Here is a 21482-nt window from a genome sequence, read left to right as displayed (position 1 = left end):
TGCCTGTAGTTGCAGCAGCACTTCTTTTCAGTTGATTTTTTGCCACAAGTTGTGTGGGTAACATTTTCACAGGGAAAGTTCCATCATTTGAATGAAATCAGTGAAGAGTGGTTCGTCCATATTTAAGTATTGTCTAGGGGGGAACTGCAGATACTGGTTCATATCGAAGATCGACACAAAGTGCTGGAGTAACTCAACGGGTCAGGCAGCATCTCTGGAGAAAAGGAATAGGTGACGTTTCAGAATGGAGCCCTTCTTTAGACTGAAAGTAGAGGGTGGGGGGGTGGAGGTGGAGGGGGACGGTGGGGAAACAAACTGGAGGCGAGAAAAGCCGAAACAATTCTGGGTCGGCAACAGAAGGCCTAAGAAAGGGTGGAGTCCATAATGGCCCATTGTTGTTCTGGGGAAGATGTGCTAACGACAGGAGTACAAGGATGCAAATAGTCGAACTAGTAGGATGACTAGGGTGGGGGAGAGGGGGAGAGAGGGAGAGAGGGATGAGGGTGGAAATGCAGGAGTTACTTGAAATGAGAGCAATCAATATTCACACTGTTGGGGTGTAAGCTGCCCATGCAAATTATGAGGTGCTGTTCCTGCAATTTGTGTGTGGCTTCACTCTGATAGTGGATGCCCAGGACAGAAAGGTCAGTGTGGGGATTGGAAGGAGAGTTAATATGTTTGGCAACCAGGATAGGCCAAGGTGGACTGAACATCGGTGTTGTTTGCTATTCCACTGAAACCGCCAAAATTGATCTTCTGTTCAGAGCTTATCATTTACAACAGTTCTCTTGGTTTTTCACATTGACCGCTGAATTTAAGAAATTCCCACAGAAAGTTAACTTCCTTATCTAAGTGTGTCATGAAGTCTGTTACATGGGCTTCTCTAGAGTTCTTTGTTTCAAAATGTCTCCTTCGTGGGTAGCACTAAATAAAATACGTAGTAACAAATGCATATCGTATCATGCTTCTGAAATTCATTCCATTCAAGACAATCTTCGCAGATCATGTCAACTTCTCTCAAGCTTTGTGTCAGCTCTTCCTGTTTTTGGAGGCATCCAACCTCAAGTGTGCCACAGGTTTTCACTTCATTTCCAAATTATGGGGGCGGCACAGTGGCACAGCGGTAGAGAAGGAGCCTTACAACGCCGGAGACCCAGGTTTGATCCTGACTACGGGTGCTGTCTGTGCAGAATTTGTACGTTCCCCTGTGACCGCATGGGTTTTCCCCAGGTGCTCCGGTTTCCTCCCGCATTCCAAGGAAGTGCAGGTTTGTAGGTTGATCGGCTTCTGTATATTTCCACAGGTAAGTAAGGATGTGAAACTTCCCGTAACTTCTCAAAAACAAGCTACAGAGTGGCATGACATTCTCAGAAGAACGTGATAATAGTCATAGAGTCTTACAGTGTGGAAACACGCCCTTCAGCCCAACTTGCCCACACTGACCAACATGTCCAATCCACATTAGTCCCACTTGCCTGTGTTTGGCCCATATCCCTCTAAACCTGTCCTATCTATGTAGCTGTCTAATTGCTCCTTTAACATTGCGATAGTCCCTGCCTCAACTACCTCCTCCGGCAGCTCGTTCCACACACCTGCCACCCTTTGTGTGACAAAGTTACCCCTCAGATTCCTATAAAATCTTTACCCCTTCACCTTAAACCTAGGGTAAGTTTTAGTTGGCATAATTACAGGGCCAAACTTTTAATTATTTAACAGACACAAAGTGCTGGGGTAACTCAGTGGGTCAGGCAGCATCTGTAGAGTATGGATATGTGACATCTTGGATGGGGACCTTCAGACTGCCTAATGATGTATATAGTTATCAAACATTCATTTGTGTCTGTGTAGAAAGGAACTGCAGCTGCTGGTTTATACCGAAGATAGACACAAAGTGTTGGAGTAATTCAGCAGGTCAGGCAACATCTGTGGAGAAAAAGGATGGGTAACTAAAGTCTAAAGAAGGGTTCTGACCCAAATTGCAGGAACAGCATCCTTTTTCTCCACAGATGCTGCCTGACCCGCTGTGTTACTCCAGCACTTTGTGTCTACATTCATTTGAGTCTGACAGTTTTGTAAATGCTCACTTTCTGTTATGCACAACTAATATTGTTATAAAACCTCACATTTTCTATGCTGTTTTTCACTTAACATGACAAAAAGGCAAATATTGGAAGGGGATGAAGAAACCGTATAAAAGAACATTTTACTAATAAATATCAATCGATTCTGTCTGGAGAGAAAGTTATACTTAAGAAGGAAACACCAAAGACGTCAATATTGTGAAGACTGGTGACTTTTATTTTTTCATTCTCCCCATTGTCTCTCTAACGTTTTGTGAAAAAAAGGCAGGCCACATTCTGCATCAGCCATCTTAGATGCCACACCAATTACACACACTCACAAATTCAGAATATCATTACTGCTGAGTAAAAATAATTTACCAGTACAAAAATACCAGCAATCAAGCACTACAGAACATCACAAGGACTCAACAGCACCAAGCAAGTAGATCAAGATTGCGTAAGGCAGTGGCCAATCAAGTAGGCAGGAAGGCAATCAAAAAATTCACTAAGGCTGAAAGAAATGTATGTTTCCAACTACAAACTCTGTGCTCTGAGGATGGTGAATTCGTAAAACACACTTATACATTGTCTGAGCCTTATGGTTAAGCATGATGACATTGGCGTTTATGGTGTGCAATTGGATTTACCAATCGGACACCTGGGGACTCATTTTAACATCCTCGTAAAATATATTCTCTGTACTTTGTGCAAGATCTTAAAGCCTAATTGGCACTGTACTGCAGTGGATTCAACATACCAACTTAGAAGGGGAAGGTTTTCCATACAAGATTATCACACTCTAAATTACACGATTATCACTGAGACAGATGTAAAATAGACTACGTGACATATAAGGTGGCTAATGATGGTTCTCACCTGTCATTTGATTATATTTGACCTGTTTTATGTATAGGTAGGCAACATACTGAGAAATTATCCATAACAGATTTATTATCTGCTGGAGTTTCATTTTGTGGCAATGCAGTTGGGAATATACACACAGCCTTTTTTAAAAACTTTTTAGCCTAAGCATCAATTTGGTCCAAGTCAAAAGTACAGCTCCAACAAATACAACATTGGTACAATTTGAAACCTAAGACCAGCATGCGTACATAATCTGAACTCTTCCTTAACTTAGTTTTGTTTTATTTTTTATTTTTAAAAAAGAGGAGACCGAGGGTTCTCAGCTTGCTTCCAATAGGGCTGAATTGTGACCCCATTTTAAATCCTACCTCTCACCACCAAATAATTGCTTTTGTTAAACAGTCGCCTGTTTTCCATGGCCTGTTTCACCATTGCCACCATCTTTGCCACTTATCCAGAAGCCTGTGAAGCCGATTATTAAGCGGTCAATTACTAAAATTGTTGACGGATGCCAACTATTGTAGCTACAGTGGTTCCCTGTGTTCTGATGAACAAACCTGTAAATTGCTACTTAGATTATTAGAAATATATGTGTTACAAATTACACCCACTTCCAGTCCCCTAACCATGATTCAATCTTGGTGAGGTTTAAGAGACTGCTTGATTAAAATTGGGAGGTGACCTCTAGTTATGCATTTAGTTCTTGCTACCACTGTAAACTGTCTTTCTAAGAAGACACTTAATGCAGTTGCTTCCGGTTTGGCAAAAAGCTTGCAGTCTATTCAAATGGCAAGGCATTTCATGCTCACATTAATGAATAGGATTATATTGATACAGCATTACAAAAAGTTACTTCAAGAACAATATTAAACGTCTCCTATGTTTTTTTATGTTCATCTTAAAAACAGTAGGTTCAAAACTTCATTTTAAACAACCATGTTATTGTTTGGTCTGACCTATGAAATCTCACTGCACTGGTATGCATTTTCCTTACATTTACTTTTGGGGCAGGAATCGTTATTAAAATTCAGTTTCCTTCATTTCCCTATTAACTTCAATTTGTGAATAATAAACTTCAGCCAAATACCTTGCAGAATAACCAAGGCAAAGCCAGTTAATATCTGATGTTGCAACCATTCTCTCCGGCAGCTACAAGGCTGAATAACAGCAAGTAGATTATATTATTTAGCCCAAGGTTAACAAAACAATGCCGCTGTACTGGAGGTGTAACATGTAAAAAAGTACAAGTAACTACCCATAGCAAAACCATTTTGTGGTATGGAAATACCAACCAGAAAGCTAATTTAATGCTGCTTATTTGCAAGCAAAGCTTGCCAATGTATTTAAGATGTATATTTCTTGTGCTGAGGTTCATAATATTTTCACAATGTATTTATTTAATCAAGCCAAGAAAAGTAGATTGGATTGTTTCCAGCCCCTTTCATGCTCCCCTCTGCATTTCCCACAGAAACTTAAGTAATTGGTATTTCCTTGTTGGCCTCTGTAGCCATTTTATCAATCCCTGGAGTTTTCACCGAACTTTCATGTATTTTCAAAATTGCAGTGACAATTATTGCAGGGAACAATTGCCAAGTTTAATTGTGGCTACAATAATCAATTGTCGAAAAGTAGAACTGTTTCTGAGAGATTGGGCATTCAAAGTGACAACTAATGGCATCAGAGATGAACACTAATTATGCACTTGGGTTAAATGTCAATAACTTTGGTTATATTTATGGTGCATCATCACAGATGACGCCGAGAGTCGGAAGCATTTAGATTTGGGTTTTAAAGCAACGAATGGAACTTTTACAAAAGTGAATTACATTTTGTTTTTGTTTGTCAGAAAGGGACACTGGCCAGAAAATCAACAACAATAGTAACTATTAGTTGCCAATGTGCATCGTAAATAGCTGGATTCCAGAGTCCAATGTTAAAAGTATTAAAAACGGTCACTGTCTCAGAGTTTTAGGTTAAATGACCAATTTTTCCAAGGAGGAAACGAGATGAAGATTTTTTTTTCAGTTTGTCAATCAAATTATTATTATAGATTTCAGAACCTACCTTTTGGGTATTTTTACAAAAATGTGTTTTCTCGCACCACCAATAGTAAAATATCGGAGTGCGAAGTTCAGGTGAGAACTGTTAAACAATTTCTCTGTGAAACTTGGTAAGAAGATTGGATCAACTCTGCTTCAATTAAGATTGTCATGAGTTGCACACATTTGTATAATCAGCCCAGGTGTAGGAATATGTTTTAGTGAATGCATTTTCCAGTCTTGATGTTTCCAATTAATAAAAAATAATATAACTATTATTTCTGCTGTTAAGTTAGGTACATCACCATGCCTTTAAAATTAATCACCAATTAAAATCACACTTGAGAAATGTTGGAAGTATTTATCAAAGTAAGATTCACACTTTTTGCTATGTATTTTAATTGTTTTTTGTTAGAAATGCTAGAAGTTAAAACAGATTGTGCATTCCTATCTATTTTGATATATCAAGTATTTTTTTTATTTTCTCAATATTATTTCAAACTAATGAATCCATTGAGCACTATGCAACTTGCATTTTAAGATATACTGAATTCAGATTTGCACAGTGAGGATATTGCCCATTGAGTAATAAATTGATGATATTATTCAGCAAGGAATATAAGTGTCTTGAAATGTGTTCAGGAAAAACTTTCATTTTTATCATTGGTGCAGAGATAGTTTTAATAGTATATTATTAAGACCTGATATGTTATATGCTACTTTTTGCTAAATTCTGAAGAAATCTGACTTATTCGATTTTGAAACTTGAGAATTTTGTTATACTTATAGAGCTTATGATTCCCAATGGAGGTGAACTTTTCAAAGCCAGGTTATTGCCTTAAAAGTAATGTGATCAAGTAAATGATTCAAATGTATTGTTCTGTAAGTGGGAGGAATGTGTGTAAACATGGATGGTCAATTTTGTCACATGCATCACTGCTTTGTAACATTCTCAGAATGTGTTACCAATGCTAACTCAACACTTTATATGGAATCTCAATAATAGCAATTCAGGCATTCTTACAGGCATAGGTATAACATTTTAAAAATTGTCCACAATTCTCTTTTGCTGAATATGTTAAAGCAACTGATAATGTAGTCAAGAATTTAAGAAAAGCTGCAAAAATTCTAGCGAAGGTATGTTCTAGCAATGACTGTATCACCAGAAGTGCTACAATAATAGTCAAGGATTTGAAATGCCCAGAGGCTAATCTGGGAGTCACAGCCCTGTAGACATTTGAAGAAGTCTGCAAGTGGAGATGGTTTGCAGGTTCGAGAGACACTGATGTGATTTTGGGTCTTTCATTGACTTCCAGTAGATGAACAAACTTACTCTTGCTCTCTTGTTTCCCCCACCCCAGATCACGCTTATGCTAATTCTTTCATACATGCTGCATGGCCAGATGGATGTGTCTTTGGAATGGTGTGAGGACCTGTAGTTAAGGCAGCAATGTGAATCAATTTCCCCGCAGTGCATTACTGGAGACAGTTTCTGTGCTAGCTAACCCTGTTGTGAATGAAATGAACATTTTCTCGAATGTGTAGTGAGTTGATGAGCTGGAATTGGAAATCTGTCCAGGAACTGTTGGAGATCTGCTAGCAAAGAAGAGTACTTTCACACATTTTAAACCCATTATTGGCATTTGTATTTGAGCATGGCACAATGGGTTTTGGTCTTTTTAAAATGTTTCCCAATGAATAAATGCATGGCTTTTTTTGTCTGGAATCATGTGCCAGTTGACTGTGGTGTTTGATACACACAGGCAGAAAGTTTATGTAAAATGGCGTACAATTCATGCAAAAATCCCCAAATGCATTATTTACTATGCATCATAATCAAATTATCCAGTGCCTTTTGAATTCTGTCCTGTCCTGTTAGGTCTTATTTTTCCCTATTTTTAGCTGCTTTCATAAAATCTAATGAGGGCCTTTCTTGCATTCTGTAAAATTTCCCCCTATTTAATGTGAATAGGCAAAATAGCAGACTTTGTTATCAGTATTATTACCGGATTACAGCTGAACAGCATAGGGCATGCATCAAGATGAACTGATAACAGTATTGCAGCAAATTGCAGGGCAGAGCAGAAAACATCAAAGAAAGAGGAATATAGAAGTCAGCTAGTCACATTTTATATCTGCAGGCTACTGTTGAATAGCAATTAAATAATCAATACACTCCTCTCCCAATTGCGTAATGTAATTCTGTCAAAGGTCATGCAACAAACATATGTCAACAGGACACTTGTGTATAAGTTACGAGGCAGTGACATAATCATCAAATATTCATGAATTGTTGGGTAAACTAAAATCAGATTAGTTAGACTGCAATTAGTTAGATTGCAATTAAATATTATTTGATCAATTAAATGGAGATTGCTGTGAAGATAAATAACAACCTCAAAGTTAGGATCAAAATGAGGCCTTACCCACCAATAATTGCCACTTTGCTTTATTCTTAAAACAAATGGATATTCATTCCAATCACATTTAAAAGGATACCATTTTCACTTACATTTTTACTTCGTAAAATAACATTGCAAACAGTGAGACAGAGAGCCAGAGAAATTTTGTACAGTGCAAAAAATTCCAAATGATGATCATCAAACTGCCAGAACAACACCAAGAACATTTAAATTAAGCCACACTGTTTGACTGGAAAACTTTCCCGCCTTTAGCCATACGGGGAATGGTCCACACATCAAAGGGGAGAGAGTAGTTGGGGCTGGGACCTTCCATCTTCAGGCATTTTCCACCGTGGCCTTCTTGTCATCTCCTTTAACCTCTTCAGTTTGGGCACTTTCAGAGGGTTTACTTTCATCTGCAGAATCTGAAAAGAGACACATTTATTTTGATAGAATCATATACTTTAAAAATGTAGTAGTGACATTATTCATAATTACAATTTTTTTGCTTTTTTTCATGAATGTCATAACTATTAATCAACACTACTTTGGGGCTCTTGTTGTCGACCTCCCCGTGGTGACCCCTGTCAACTGACCTCAGTCAGGCGAACGACAACAAACAGAGATAGCAGAAGCAGAAGCAGTTTCATAACTTCTGCTGCCTCAAACGCAAGAAGAAGAAGAACACTACTTTTGTAAATACAGAAAATGTATTTGTATTTTTCAGGATAATTGGTTTACCATTCACTGTATTCATTAACAGAATGCTTGCAATAAACAGATCAACATCCTCCATCTATTACTAGGCAAGAGGGAGTTCTGAAGAAATATTTTAATTTTAGCTTGGAAATCTTTATACAGCTAAACTGTGGGAAAAGTGAAGTTGTAATTCACATTCCCATTACAATTGTCTTTTCAGTAACTTGATTTCTTTGCCATTAACTGTCTGAGGTCATTCGGATTTTATTCCACTCTGAACTGAGTTGCTAATTCCGAAGAGTCTTCCCTCATACACCATAATTTTACCTTCTTACCCTGGGTTTTTAGTTAACTGTCTCTGGTATTCAGAACCACTTATCTTACTAAAGTTTTGGAACTAATTTAAAAAGCATTTCTAAAAGTGAAAAACTGCCTTCCAGCGGCAGGGACCCGGGTTTGATCCTGACTGCGGGTGGTGGCAGCACAGAGTTTGTATGTTCTCCCTGTGCGCGTGTGGGTTTTCTCCGGGTGATACAAGTTCCTCTCATATTCCAAAGCCATGCAGGTTTGTAGGTCAATTGGCTTCTGTAAATTGTGCTAGGTTGTAGCTTAGAACTAGTGTATAGGTGATCATCGGTTGGAGCGGATTTGGTGGGCAGAAGGGCCTGTTTCCACGCTGTATCACTAAACTAAACTGAACTAAGCTAAACTAAACTAAACTAAACTAAGCATCTGCTTAATAATCATTTTGAAGCGCAGGAGGATGAGGTGTACAAAATCATGAGAGGAATAAATCGGGTAAACGCAGAGTCTCTTGCCCAGAGTAGGGGAATCGAGAACCAGAAGACATAGGTTTAAGGTGAGGGGGAAAAAATTGAATAGGAACCTGAGTGGTAACTTTTTTTACACAAAGGATGGTGGGCGTATGTAACGAGCTTCTGGAGGAGGGAGTTGAGGCAGTACTATTGCAACATTTAAGAAGCATTTAGACAGATACATGGATAGGATAGGTTTGGAGGGATATGAATCGAATGCAGGGAGGTGGGGCTAATATAGATGGGACATATTGGTTGACGTGGGAAAGTTGGACCGAAGGGCCTGTTTCCACGCTGTGTAATGCTATGACTCTATAACTCTATAAGCAGGTTGCTATGTCTTTTATGGCATCAAGCTTCTGGAATGTCGTTGACCTGTTCATCTTTTTTTTTAGTTTAGTTTAGTTTATTTATTATCACATGTACCGAGATATATTGAAAAGCTCTTTTGTTACATGCTATCCAGTCTATCTGAATGGTGTCAAGTTAGGAAATGGAGAAGTACAAAGAGATCTGGGTGTCCTTGTTCATCAGTCACTTAAAGTTAGCATGCAGTGAAGAAAGCTAATGGCATGTTGGCCTCAATGCAAAAGGAGTTGATATAGGAGCAAAGAGGTCCTTCTACAGTTGTACAGGGCCCTCGTGAGACCACACCTGGAGTACTGTGTGCAGTTTTGGTCTCCAAATTTGAGGAAGGACATTCTTGCTATTGAGGGAGTGCAGCGTAGGTTCACTAGGTTAATTCCCGGAATGGCGGGACTGTCATATGTTGAAAGACTGGAGCGACTAGGCTTGTATACACTGGAATTTAGAAGGATGAGAGGGGATCTTATTGAAACATATAAGTTTATTAAGGGATTGGACATGTTAGAGGCAGGAAACATGTACCCAATGTTGGGGGAGTCCAGAACCAGGGGCCACAGTTTAAGAATAAGGAGTAGACTATTTAGAACAGAGATGAGGAAAAAAAAAATCATTCAAAGAGTTGTAAATCTGTGGAATTCTCTGCCTCAGAAGGCAGTGGAGGCCAATTCTCTGGATGCTTTCAAGAGAGAGCTAGATAGAGCTCTTAAAGATAGCGGAGTCAGGGGGTATGGGGAGAGGGCAGGGACGGGGTACTGATTGTGAATGATCAGCCATGATCACATTGAGTGGCGGTGCTGGCTCGAAGGGCCGAATGGCCTCCTCCTGCACCTATTGTCTATTGTCTATTGTCAGCGAAAAGACTCTACTTGATTAAAATCAAGCCACCCACTGTGCACAGATACAGGGTTAAGGTAATAAGTCCAGTAAAGTCCGATTAAAGATAGTCCAAGGATATTCTTCAGCCTTCTCCATTGCCATGGAGCAGCCAAATACAAATTGCAAGAATAACATCTTATATTCCACTATGCCCTGACAATCTTTCCTCAGTACTGAATCGGGGATCACAGCCCAAATGTCGACACTCACCTTTTCGCCTCCACAGTTATAGAGTCATAGAGTAATACAGTATGGGAACAGGTCTTCCGGCCAAACTTGCCCACACCGACCAACATGTCCCATTTACACTCGTCCCACTTGCCGCAATTTGGCCCATAACCCTCTAAACCTGTCCTATTCCAGCTTTCTGTGTTTTTTTAAATTCTTGATTTCAACATTTGCAATCTCTTTAGCCTTTAGTAATTTGCCTGTCTTTAGAAATGTAAGTGTTTCAAGTAAAATGATGTACAGCTGTGTACAGACTCTTCACTCCGTTTGCCAATGTGTCAAGATGAGATGACTGAAATTACACTGCATATATATTTTGCAAAAAAATCTAATCTAGGAGGAATTTGTTCGGCAGCATGGAAACACGAGGTTTAATTATTTTTTAGCAAACCTCAGCATAAGAAATAGCTCAGATAAATGGTTTCTCACAGGAACAGCAACTCTTGGCAACCAATCACAACTGAAATGTTTGAGAAAAGTATTGAAGGTTTGAGGCCTGGAAATGTAGGCGAAGAAAAAAATTGGGATACACATTAGAACTTTAACTTCATAAGTGTTTCATATATTTATAATTCAATTTAACAGATCTAGTTAAATATTATGAATAATATTTGTAAAATTTCTCCCATAAATAGTTCACCAGTGGGATATATATAAACATATATAAACATATATAAACATGTGTGTGTGTATGCGTGTGTGTATGTGTGTGTGTGTGTGTGTGTGTGTGTGTGTGTGTGTGTGTAAATATCCTCCCAAAATTTATACATGCGCACACACACACACAAATATATACAAAAGGCATTCATCAAAAAAGCTAGTATATACAAATTATGAGGTATAGATAGGGTATTCGGTATACAACAGAAAGTACTCGGTAAACAATATGATAAACAAAAAGTTCAGTATATTTATATATACTCACTGTGTGTGTGTGTATGTATATATATTACTATATGCTGGTTTACACTGAAGGTAGACACAAAATGCTAGAGTAATGCAGAGGGACGGGCAGCTTTTCTGGATAGAAGGAATGGGTGAGGTTTTGACCCAAAACGTCATTCATTCCTTCCATCCAGAGATGCTGCCTGTCCTGCTGAGTTACTCCAGCATTTTATGTCAGTTTCTACTCTGTATCTCTAAACTAAAACTAAACTATTATTCGAACGATTGTTGATCAGAATTTAAATCCCAGTCTTTGTGGTATGCAATTTTCTTAATAACTGCTAAGAAAATTGAGTTTGTTTCAATCCTACACCTCTTGGGGGCATTCGTGCACAAAGAATAGCTGTCAATATTTTAGCACTAATTGGCCATTTCACCAAGGGAGGCACTCACACTCAGTTGTGTGAGGATTCAAATGTCTTGCCAGTGATGTGGGAGCGCTGTTCTGAGACCAACTGGTGTTCGAGAACACGGAATGATTCATCCCTATTTTGGCTCCTACTACAGTGCATCCCAGTGTTTTTAAGGCAATTTATTCGTTTAAAATATTCTTCATTTAAATTTGTCCCAAATTTGTCAAAACAAAGAAAAATAGGCTTTAAGTGGGCTATTGGACTTTGGATAGAAATAGAATCAAATTTTATTTTAGCATTATGCATATTATATATATATATATTTTATAAAATTCATGCCTATTGTCAGGTCATTAGAAATGATGCAACACCACAATAGTTCCATGCCATTCTTATTCGCATTGCAATATTTTAAATAATTGAATAGACAAGTCTTGTTTTTTATTCATTCGTGGGATGTATTTAATTGCCCATGGCACAGATGTGTGTTGGGTGTCATCTACGTATATGGCAAGCATAGGAGCTGGGGCTCGTTCTGAGGAAAGGTCCTTACCCAAAACGTCGCCGGACCACTCCATTCCCAGCTGCTGCCTGACATGCAGAGTTCCTCTAGCACTGTGTGTGTTGTGTTTCATTAACAGCTTTAGTTAGTGGGATTTAGGGTACTGAAGTGAAAGGTGACACAGAATGTAAACTGGTAGTTGTGAACAAAGGAGAACAGATGCCTGGTAATTACGACCCATGGAATTCATGCATTTGAAAAGGAGCAGCAGTGGAAATTGTGTACCATTATTTGACCTTCTAAATATATTGTGATCTTTTCAATTGGTAGCTTTTGTGAAACCCTTGACATTTTCTTCTCTTTTGGCCACAGCATTAAGGCATTGTTCGTGGGTTTTCAGGAGATAAGATTCTTAACATCAAGATTTAATCTCTCTGAAGCAAAATGAATCTTTTTGCAGAAGCTTAGTTACTGAGGCATCAGATTCCTGATGACATTACCACCAAGTGCCTCACGGTGGTGCAGCGGTAGAGTTGCTGCCTTACAGCGCCAGAGACCTGGGTTCGATCCTGACTATGGGTGCTGTCCGTGTGGAGTTTGCACGTTCTTCCTGTGACCATGTGGATGTTCTCTGGGTGCTCCAGTTTTCTCCCACATCCCAAAGACGTGCAGGTGCAGGTGCAGGTTAATTGTCTTCCCTGCAGCAGCCTGGGGCTTACCTGGATCGGGAGCTGCTCCAGTACAGTGAGCGTGTGGAACGGAGTTTAGACTCCTTGTAAATGGCACCAAAATATGGTGGCTCGCACATGTGTGATCTATGCAAAAAGAATTTCACTGTACAGTGCATAGGTGAAAATAAAGCACCATTGCACCATTGCACCGTGAGGACAATGACAGTTATATCTCCAGTCAGTCATGAACTGTATGAATGCTTTTAGAAATGGTCATATCAAGCTCTCTTGTCCCATTCACATAGCCTGAAAGTGTAGACATTAGTTCTGATAAACCATCATCTATATTGCAACAATTAAGAGGATTTATCAGCATGCAGCCATTTTTTGTACTGAAGATATTAATGGACCACTTAATGGCTCATGGATGGAAGAGAGCATCATGAAGCTTGAACTGTAGGGCAAGAAATATATAAGTGTAGTCTTCCACAGTGGGGATGCATTGGAGGTTTCCAGGGCTGAAGCAGGCAAGTCGGTATGGATAACGTTCAAGTAGTCGGTAAGGGACTTGTCACTCTTACACTAAAGACTGAATGATGGAGATTAAGTTTAGTTTCAGTTTAGTTTTGTTTAGTTTATTATTGTCACATGTACCGAGGTACAGTGAAAAGCTTTTTTGTTGCATGCTTTCCAGTCAGTGGACAAACTATGCATGATTACAGTCAAGCCACCCGCAGGATAAAGGGAATAAAGTTTAGTGCAATATAAAGTCATCTAGTTATCTCTCCCGCTGTGTGTGTGTGGTGCGCAAGAGACGAGAATGTGAAGAGGGACAAGATACCAAAGATCAAATGATCATACAATGTGCCTGGATGATTTATTTCAACCAAGGTGACAGAACGTACTGCTACAGCAATGCCTCAAATCATTGATGTTCACTGCGGGAATCATACCGTGCCAGTGTAGTGACCATGGAAATGAGGTTACATTTCATGTTGAGCATAGAAACTGCCCAACAGCCCAACTAGTCTATTCTGGCATTTCCACTTCACACAAGCCACATTCCACCTTTATACGACTATATATTCTAAATCTTATATCCGTTATATTTGTTTATATGCTTCTACAGTATCATGACAATGAGTTCCAGATTCTGGTACATCCAGTTTAATTTATTGTCATGTGTACCGAGGTACAGTGAAAAGCTTTTGTTGCGTGCGAACCAGTCAGCAGAAAGACAATACATGATTATAATCGAGCCGTTTACGGTGTATAGATACTTGATAAGGGAATAATGTTTAGTGCAAGGTAAAGCCAGCAAAGTCTGATCAAGGATAGATCAAGTAACACCAAGGAGGTGGATGAGAGAATAACTTTTACCAAAATTCTCATAAGATTTATACGTTATTTTATATTTCTGTTCTACATTTTTTCTCCTTCTCAAGTCAAAATATTGTTATGCATATTACCTCATCCAAAATCTTCACCAAATCATTTTTCATTCTTCTCTGCTTTGATCTGCATTGTGGCACTGCTGCTGCCTCACAGAGACAATAAATCAGGTTCAATCCTGACCTTGGGTGCTGTCTGCATAGAGTTTGCACATTCTCCCTGACATCACCTGGGTCTTCTCTAGGTCCTTTGGTTTCCCCCCCACATCCCAAAGATGAGCAGGTTTGTAGCTTAATTGGCCTCTGTTAAATTGCCCCTAGTGTGTATGGAGTGGATGAAAAAGTGGGCTAATATAGAACTAATGTGAATGAGTGTTCAGTGGTTGGTGTTCACTCAATGCGCCAAAGGGCCTGTTTCCATTCAGTATCACTCAACTAAACTAAACGAAACTGAACTGAAATAAACTAAATTAATTTACATTAATTCACATCCAATCATTCTTGCCACTACATTCACAAAGTCATCCTACCTTTGTCCACCTTTTTTCTTCCTTTCCTTTGAGGTGGAGAAAGATTTGTTATTATGTTGATCAATAACATTGAACAATGTAAACAAATTGAGGAGCCACAAAATGCCTTGTCCCAAAGACAATGTTGCTGGCAACATTTGTCAAAGTGGCCTTGTTGCTTAGGGAGAAACAGACTTTAGGAGATGCATGCATACAGTTATGCACCTGTGGGTTAGAGATTAGGCAAGAAGGCGGCACAGTGGCGCAGCGGTAGATTTGCTGCCTTACAGAGCCAGAGACCCGGGTTCGATCCTTATTATAGGGTGCTGCCTGTACGGAGTTTGTACGTTCTCCCTGTGACCGTATGGGTTTTCTCCGGGTGCCTCCCACACTCCAAAGATGTACAGGTTTGTAGATTAATTGGCTTCGATAAAAAATTGTAAATTGTACCTAGTGTGTAGGATAGTGTTGGTGTGCGGGGATCGCTGGTTGGCACGGACTCGGTGGGCCGAAGGGCCTGTTTCCGCGTTGTATCTCTAAACTAAACTAAAAATATTAATGTATATGGGTGAATGAAGAAAGATGTTTTGGCAAGGGGAAGTTCATCAGTAATTCTCTGTATGAAATCTATATTTCTATTCAGTCTTTAATACTTATTGATATTACATATCAATTCTATTGGCATTCCTTCAATTTATTCATAGCCTGGCTGAAACTATATAATTGGGATTAAATTTTCAACACTCATTGGTGCTGTTTACTTTGATTGTATTTTCATGATTCTAGTTCATGTTGAAGACAAAGACTTCCCTGGAAAATGACCGCCTTTTAAGAGACAAGGGTAAATTTGATGATTTAGAGCAGGAATGAAATATGCCATTGATCCGTTTGCAGGCTAATTAGATCAGGAAATGGAAGTTTGACATGTCTTTTGATGAATGCTGCCGCCATGATTCTGTGCTGGTGAAGAAATACAGGACAGATTGCAAAAACGTTATTTGAAGTCATCGCATTTGAATCTGTATTTGGTCAAAGTGCCCATGCATATAATCAACCATCTCCCACATTCACTTCCACATGCCTGTTTGAGCTTTGGCTAAATGCTGAGGTGTCATTTGTGAAGTGAAATATGGTGCTTTATATTGCTGTCTGCAAGCACCATTATACTGCAATAAATCAGAGAGCAGGGCAGCGGGGGAATCAAACTGTTGTTTAATTGCAAAGCATGTCTGAGCCTGGCTAGACAGTGCAGTTGCCATAGTGACATTACACCAGTGGTTGGTAACTGAGGAGTCTCCAGAGACTGGGTGCTTCATTTAGTTTTTAAATTTAATCTTAAAGATACAGTAGAAGCATCTGCCGTGAGGTCCCAGTGACATGTTCATTGATTTTGTTGCTAGGGTAACACTAAATACCAGCCATTTTGCTGTCAAATCAGTTATATTGATGTTATCTCTTTATATCTTGCAGCCCCTGTCTATAATTTAATACAGATACCGTTTAAATTTGCTTCATCTTTGGTTGGTTGAAAATTATTTCTCTCAGTGATATCTTCGCAGAAAGAAAAAGCCTTCGTTAAAGCTTGTGCATTATTTCTGCTCCTCTTAATTGCCAATTAGGCTGGCACTGGATTGCCCCAGTGACATCAACCTAAATGAAAAATAATTTAATTAAAGTGCTCCCATTTGAAAGGGGTATAAAACAATAAACACACAAGTTATAAATTAAACATGGCAAATCTGTCGACTGCCCATTACAATACCACTGATAGAAGGCTTGAATGTCCAACTGGATACTGCATGCTCCTTCTCTGAGTTTATGGCAGAGAAGGAGCACTTTGTTGCAAGAGCAAACATTGGCCAATACCCGGAGAGGGGCCTCGTCCACCACCATTCCCACATCCCCATTCCGGCGGCACAGAGGCGCAGCAGTAGAGCTGCTGCCTTACAACACCGGAGACCCGGGTTCGATGCTAACTACAGGTGCTCGCTGTACGGAGTTTGTACGTTCTCCCTGTGACCACGTGGGTTTTCCCCAGGTGCCCTGGTTTCCTCCCACACTCCAAAGACGTGCGGGTTTATAGGTTAATTGTCGTAAGTCGTAAAATTGTAAAAAGTTGTACGTTTCAATGAGGTCCCCCCCTCATCCTTCCAAACTCCAGCAAATACAGGCCCAGTGCCAACAAATGCTTATCATATGTTAATCCAATCATTCCTGTCATCATTCTCTTAAACCTTCACTGGACCCTCTCCACTGCCAGCACATTCTGCCTCAGATATGGAGCCTAAGATATGTTGGCTGATCACACACATGATTTACTGGGCATATTTGGAGTATTGTGTGCAAGTTTGGTCTCCACATCTGAAGAAGGATGTCTAGGACCAGAGGCCATAGCGTACCTTTAGAAAGGAGATGAGAAGTATTTCTTTAGTCAGACGATGGTGAATTTGTAGAATTCATTGCTGCAGAAGGCTGCAGAGGCCAAAGCCATAGATATTTTTCAGGTGAAGATTGACTCTTGATAGGGGCCAGGGGTTATGGGGAGATGGCAGGAGAGTGGGGTTGAGAGGGAACAATAGACTAGCCATGATTGAATGGCAGAGGAGACTTGATGAGCTGAAAGGCCTGATTCTGCTCCTTTAACTTATGAACATTTGATATTTCAGTACAACACTTGCAGGTCTGCACTAGATTCAGATACAATACATATCCAAGGATTCCTACAATTACCTTAAGGTGTATAAAGATCGTACTGCATCCTGTGAGATGCAAGACCAATATTTTACCAACCTGGATTAGATATGTGTAGGAAGTAACTGCAGATGCTGGTTTATACTGAAGAAAGACACAAAGTGCTGGAGTAATTTAACAGGTCAGGCAGCATCTCTGGAGATAAGGATTAGGTGACGTTTCAGGTCGGGACCCTTCTTCAGGCTATGGGACCACTATCTAGATTAAAGCTGTAACTGCTTAAGAACAACCTGAAGAGGAACTAAATAAGTTTAACACCACAAGCACTGGTGAAGGTACAATGAAATAATTGGTTAGTAAATGGACTTTTTGAGTAAACTTAACTGATTCCATGTAAACATCCATTTTAATATGGACAGTTAATTGATGGTAAATGCTGGTAAAGGCTTGAATGTGTGGATAAAATTAGCATGTAGTGTAAAGTCAACCCTGAGGACTTTATAGGCTGACACAAACCTGGTGTTACAGGGCATTTTTCATTGCCTCTGTAATCAAGGTGATATATTGATTGCCCTAGAAAATGAGAAAAATCTCTTGACTGTGCTTGAAGAGGTTTTACACAGGCTCCATAAGCATAATTTCAAATTGAAACAGTACAAGTGTAGTTTCCTGCAACGTAAGGTTTGTTTCTGGACTTGAATCAGAAATAACTGCAGCCGTTCAGAGAGAAGGTGATCGCGATGTTAAGTGCACGCGCATGTGAAAATATCAGAGTATTCTGATTCTTCGTAAGGATGCAGGAAAATTATACCAAGATACAGCCAAATGTTACCACGACATTTGTAGAAGATGCTGTCTGATGAAGGGTTCCGACCCGAAACGTCACCCATCGTTTTTCTCCAGAGCATGCTGCCTGAACTGCTGAGTTACTCTAGTACTTTGTGTCCATCCTATTTACTACTACATTAATAGCGTTCCACCTGCTACTGGGGAGAATGAGTCCTGGCGTTGTGATGAAGAGTTCATGATAGGCAGGATTAGGGGACATAGGTTTATGGTGTGCGAGGAAAGATTTAATACGAAACTGAGGGGTAACATTTTTACACCAAGGGTGGTGGGTGCAAGGAACAAGCTGCCTGAGGAGGTAGTTGAGGCATGTATTATGGCAATGTTTAAAAAACATTTAGACAGGTACATGGTTAGGACAGGTTTAGAGGGATATGGGCCAAACGAAGGTGGGTGGGACTAGTGTAGATGGGACATGTGGTTGGTGTGGTTAAGTTGCTGCCTGACCCTTGATTCCTGATGCTTCTTGAGTAGTAAGGATGTCAAAGGTTATGGGGGAAGGCTGGAAAATAGGGTTGAGAGGGAGAGATAGATCAGCCATGATTGAATGGCGGAGTAGATTTGATGGGCTGCATGGTTTAATTCTGCTCCTGTGCACTTGTGACCGTATAAATCCTAAAGCACATACTTTTGCTTGAGGATTAAAATGGCTGGTCAAGAAACAGAGTTCTGCCTCTGTTCACTTGTGTTAAATGGGTGTTAAAGAATTATCCTTTCTACTCCCCTTTAACTGAACGGGTGAAGAGGAGCAGACGAGGCAGCTAATACACTGGCACATGTAGTACTGGCAAGCAAAGATGAATTTCTCCCCCATTGTTTTCTAATGACTCAATTAGCAGCTGATGTGCTAGAAAAGGAAAGAGCTTTTCCAGTTAAAAAATAGAGGGAAGGAAGACGAGAAGCTTCAGGGTATCAGTGATCAAAAAGCTTTTCTAATTTTAAAAACAAAAAGCCTTCTCATTGTTGTCAACTTAAGGGCAATTTGAAAAAGCTACCTCTTTAGGCAATGTCTTTCCTCCAGTACACAGCAGCACAGCGAAGTCATGGAAGTGGAAGGTGTAATTGAGCGTCTATCTTTTTGCCAGGAGCACGTAATTTGCTCCAGTCAATGACAGTCGATCTGGTGGCTGGCTGTGCAGCCTTCAAGTGTTATTTGATAATGCAGGGATGGTTACTAATGTGTAACAAACCCGCAGGTCTAATCCACAGACCCAGATGATTCACAGGAATACAAGCCCTGTTTTTACGAGGGTACACTATCACTGCCCAATCCTGAAGAATGTGCAATGCAAACAGATCAAAGAGCCACTATTAGAATAGCTACAATAAAGTGCTTAAACGGAGGAATAAATACACGTAATAACTACTGAATATTTGGTTGCCTGACCGAAACAATGAGATGTGGTTTCTAAAGATAGACACAAAATGCCAGAGTAACTCAGGCAGCATTGGACAGGCAGCATCTCTGGATATTCAGACTGAAGAAGGGTCTTGACCCAAAACATCATCCATTCCTTCCCTCCAGAGATGCTGCCTGTCCCGCTGAGTTACTCCAAAATTTTGTGTCTATCTTCGGTTTAAACCAGCATCTGCAGTTCCTTCCTACAGATATGGTTTCTAAGATCTCTTTGAAAGGGAAAAGCATGTGATGTCTGAAATACTTTAGATATGGTCTAAATGTCAGTGTGTATTGGCACACAATTGACATAATTGTAAGATGATAGAATATCTAAAGCAAATTAATATTTATTCCAAAGTAGACGGAAGATCATACTGCTATCAGTGCATCTAGCCACAAATTGGCTCCTCGCATTCATTGAGAATTTATAGTGCAAAATGGGTTGGATTATGCAGTCTTAGTTTTGTTTAGTTTAGAGATACAGTGCAGAAACAGGACCTTTGGCCCACTGAGTCTGCACTGACCAGCAATCCCCGTACACTAGCACTATCCTACACACCGGGGACAATTTACAATCTTCACTGAAGTCAATTATCCTACAACCCTGCACGTCCTTGGAGTGTGGGAGGAAACCGGAGCAACCGGAGAAAACCCACGCAGTCATGGGGAGAGAGTACAAACTCTAAACAGACAGCACCCGTAGTCAGGATCGAACCCAGGTCTCTAGCAGCAACTCTACTGCTCTGTAGTGCTCTGTACTGCTCTCTGCAGCAACTCTGTGAGGCAGCAACTCTACAGCTGCTCCACCGTGCTGGCCCAATTGCACAACAACATTCCTATGCTGCAGACTATGAAGAAAGCTGTGACAATGATCAAACTATTTCCTGCTGTGTGTTTTTGGGCTTATTTGCCATCAGGTGCTGTGAAGCATCAGATCAAAGGACCACTGGCCTCCAACAAAGACACCTGTCATTAATCATCTTGAAGAATTCCCACTAACAGCAGGCAGAATTTATAACGATCACACATATTTAATAAATGTGAAATAAAGACCAAAACATACGATAGTTTGAAGCTGAAATTCCATGAACATTGTGAAAAACGTTTTTAAATGTATTTTAATTTGAAATATTCATCTAAGGAAGATACGTCTGTACTTATTTTAGGCATAGAGCTTGATAGCAATCAAGATAGCTTACAAATCCATTAAAAGCTTAAACAGTGTAATATCTGTAAGTAGTAGAAACAAGAACTGCAGATAGACACAGTGCTGGAATAACTCAGTGGGTCAGGCAACATCTCTGAGAAAAAGGACATGTGACATTTTGGGTTGGGATCTTCTTCAGACTACAATATATTTTACAACCAGCAGATGCTGGTTTACAAAAATGGGCACAAAGTACTGGAGTGACACAGCGGGTCAGGCACCATCCCTGGAGAAGATGGACAGGTGACGTTATGTGTTGGGACCTTCGTTCAATAGACTATAATATATTATACCACTAATGTTTTACAAATACCAAAACCTATCTTCATTGTTTTATTTTGCTGGAGATTGTGTGGAGAAGAGTTGAATCATTGACATCGACTTTGCCATTTCTGTATTAAAATATGCATGAACGCAAATCCCCAAATTGCTGCCTCTTTCATTGTATGCCGGCAAGTGCCAAAACCTTTGTATGACGGTGATGGCAAGTGCCAAATTTTTTGCTGCTAAATCCCTGACTTTATTTTCTGCAGCATACTAGAAATGTACAGCTTTGTTTTAGATTTCAACTGCTGCATTATGTCCAGCTTGACAATGGCTGCCTTTCCACTGTGAT

General features: G+C 39.9%; 1 protein-coding gene across 2 annotated transcripts in view; it reads right to left on the bottom strand.

The window, feature by feature from the left end:
• Positions 1-2275: 2275 nt before the first annotated feature.
• gap43 (growth associated protein 43) overlaps positions 2276-21482 on the bottom strand; it is a 199226-nt gene continuing 180019 nt past the window's right edge. For both annotated transcript variants that reach the window (XM_078409125.1, XM_078409124.1), the window contains exon 3: positions 2276-7793. In XM_078409125.1, the coding sequence (XP_078265251.1) occupies positions 7705-7793 (89 nt within the window). In that variant the 3' untranslated portion in view covers positions 2276-7704. The remainder of the gene's footprint in view (positions 7794-21482) is intronic.

Source organism: Rhinoraja longicauda, chromosome 12, assembly GCF_053455715.1.
Source record: "Rhinoraja longicauda isolate Sanriku21f chromosome 12, sRhiLon1.1, whole genome shotgun sequence".
NCBI classification, from domain to species: domain Eukaryota; kingdom Metazoa; phylum Chordata; class Chondrichthyes; order Rajiformes; family Arhynchobatidae; genus Rhinoraja; species Rhinoraja longicauda.
This window is presented reverse-complemented; position numbering and strand designations above follow the sequence as displayed.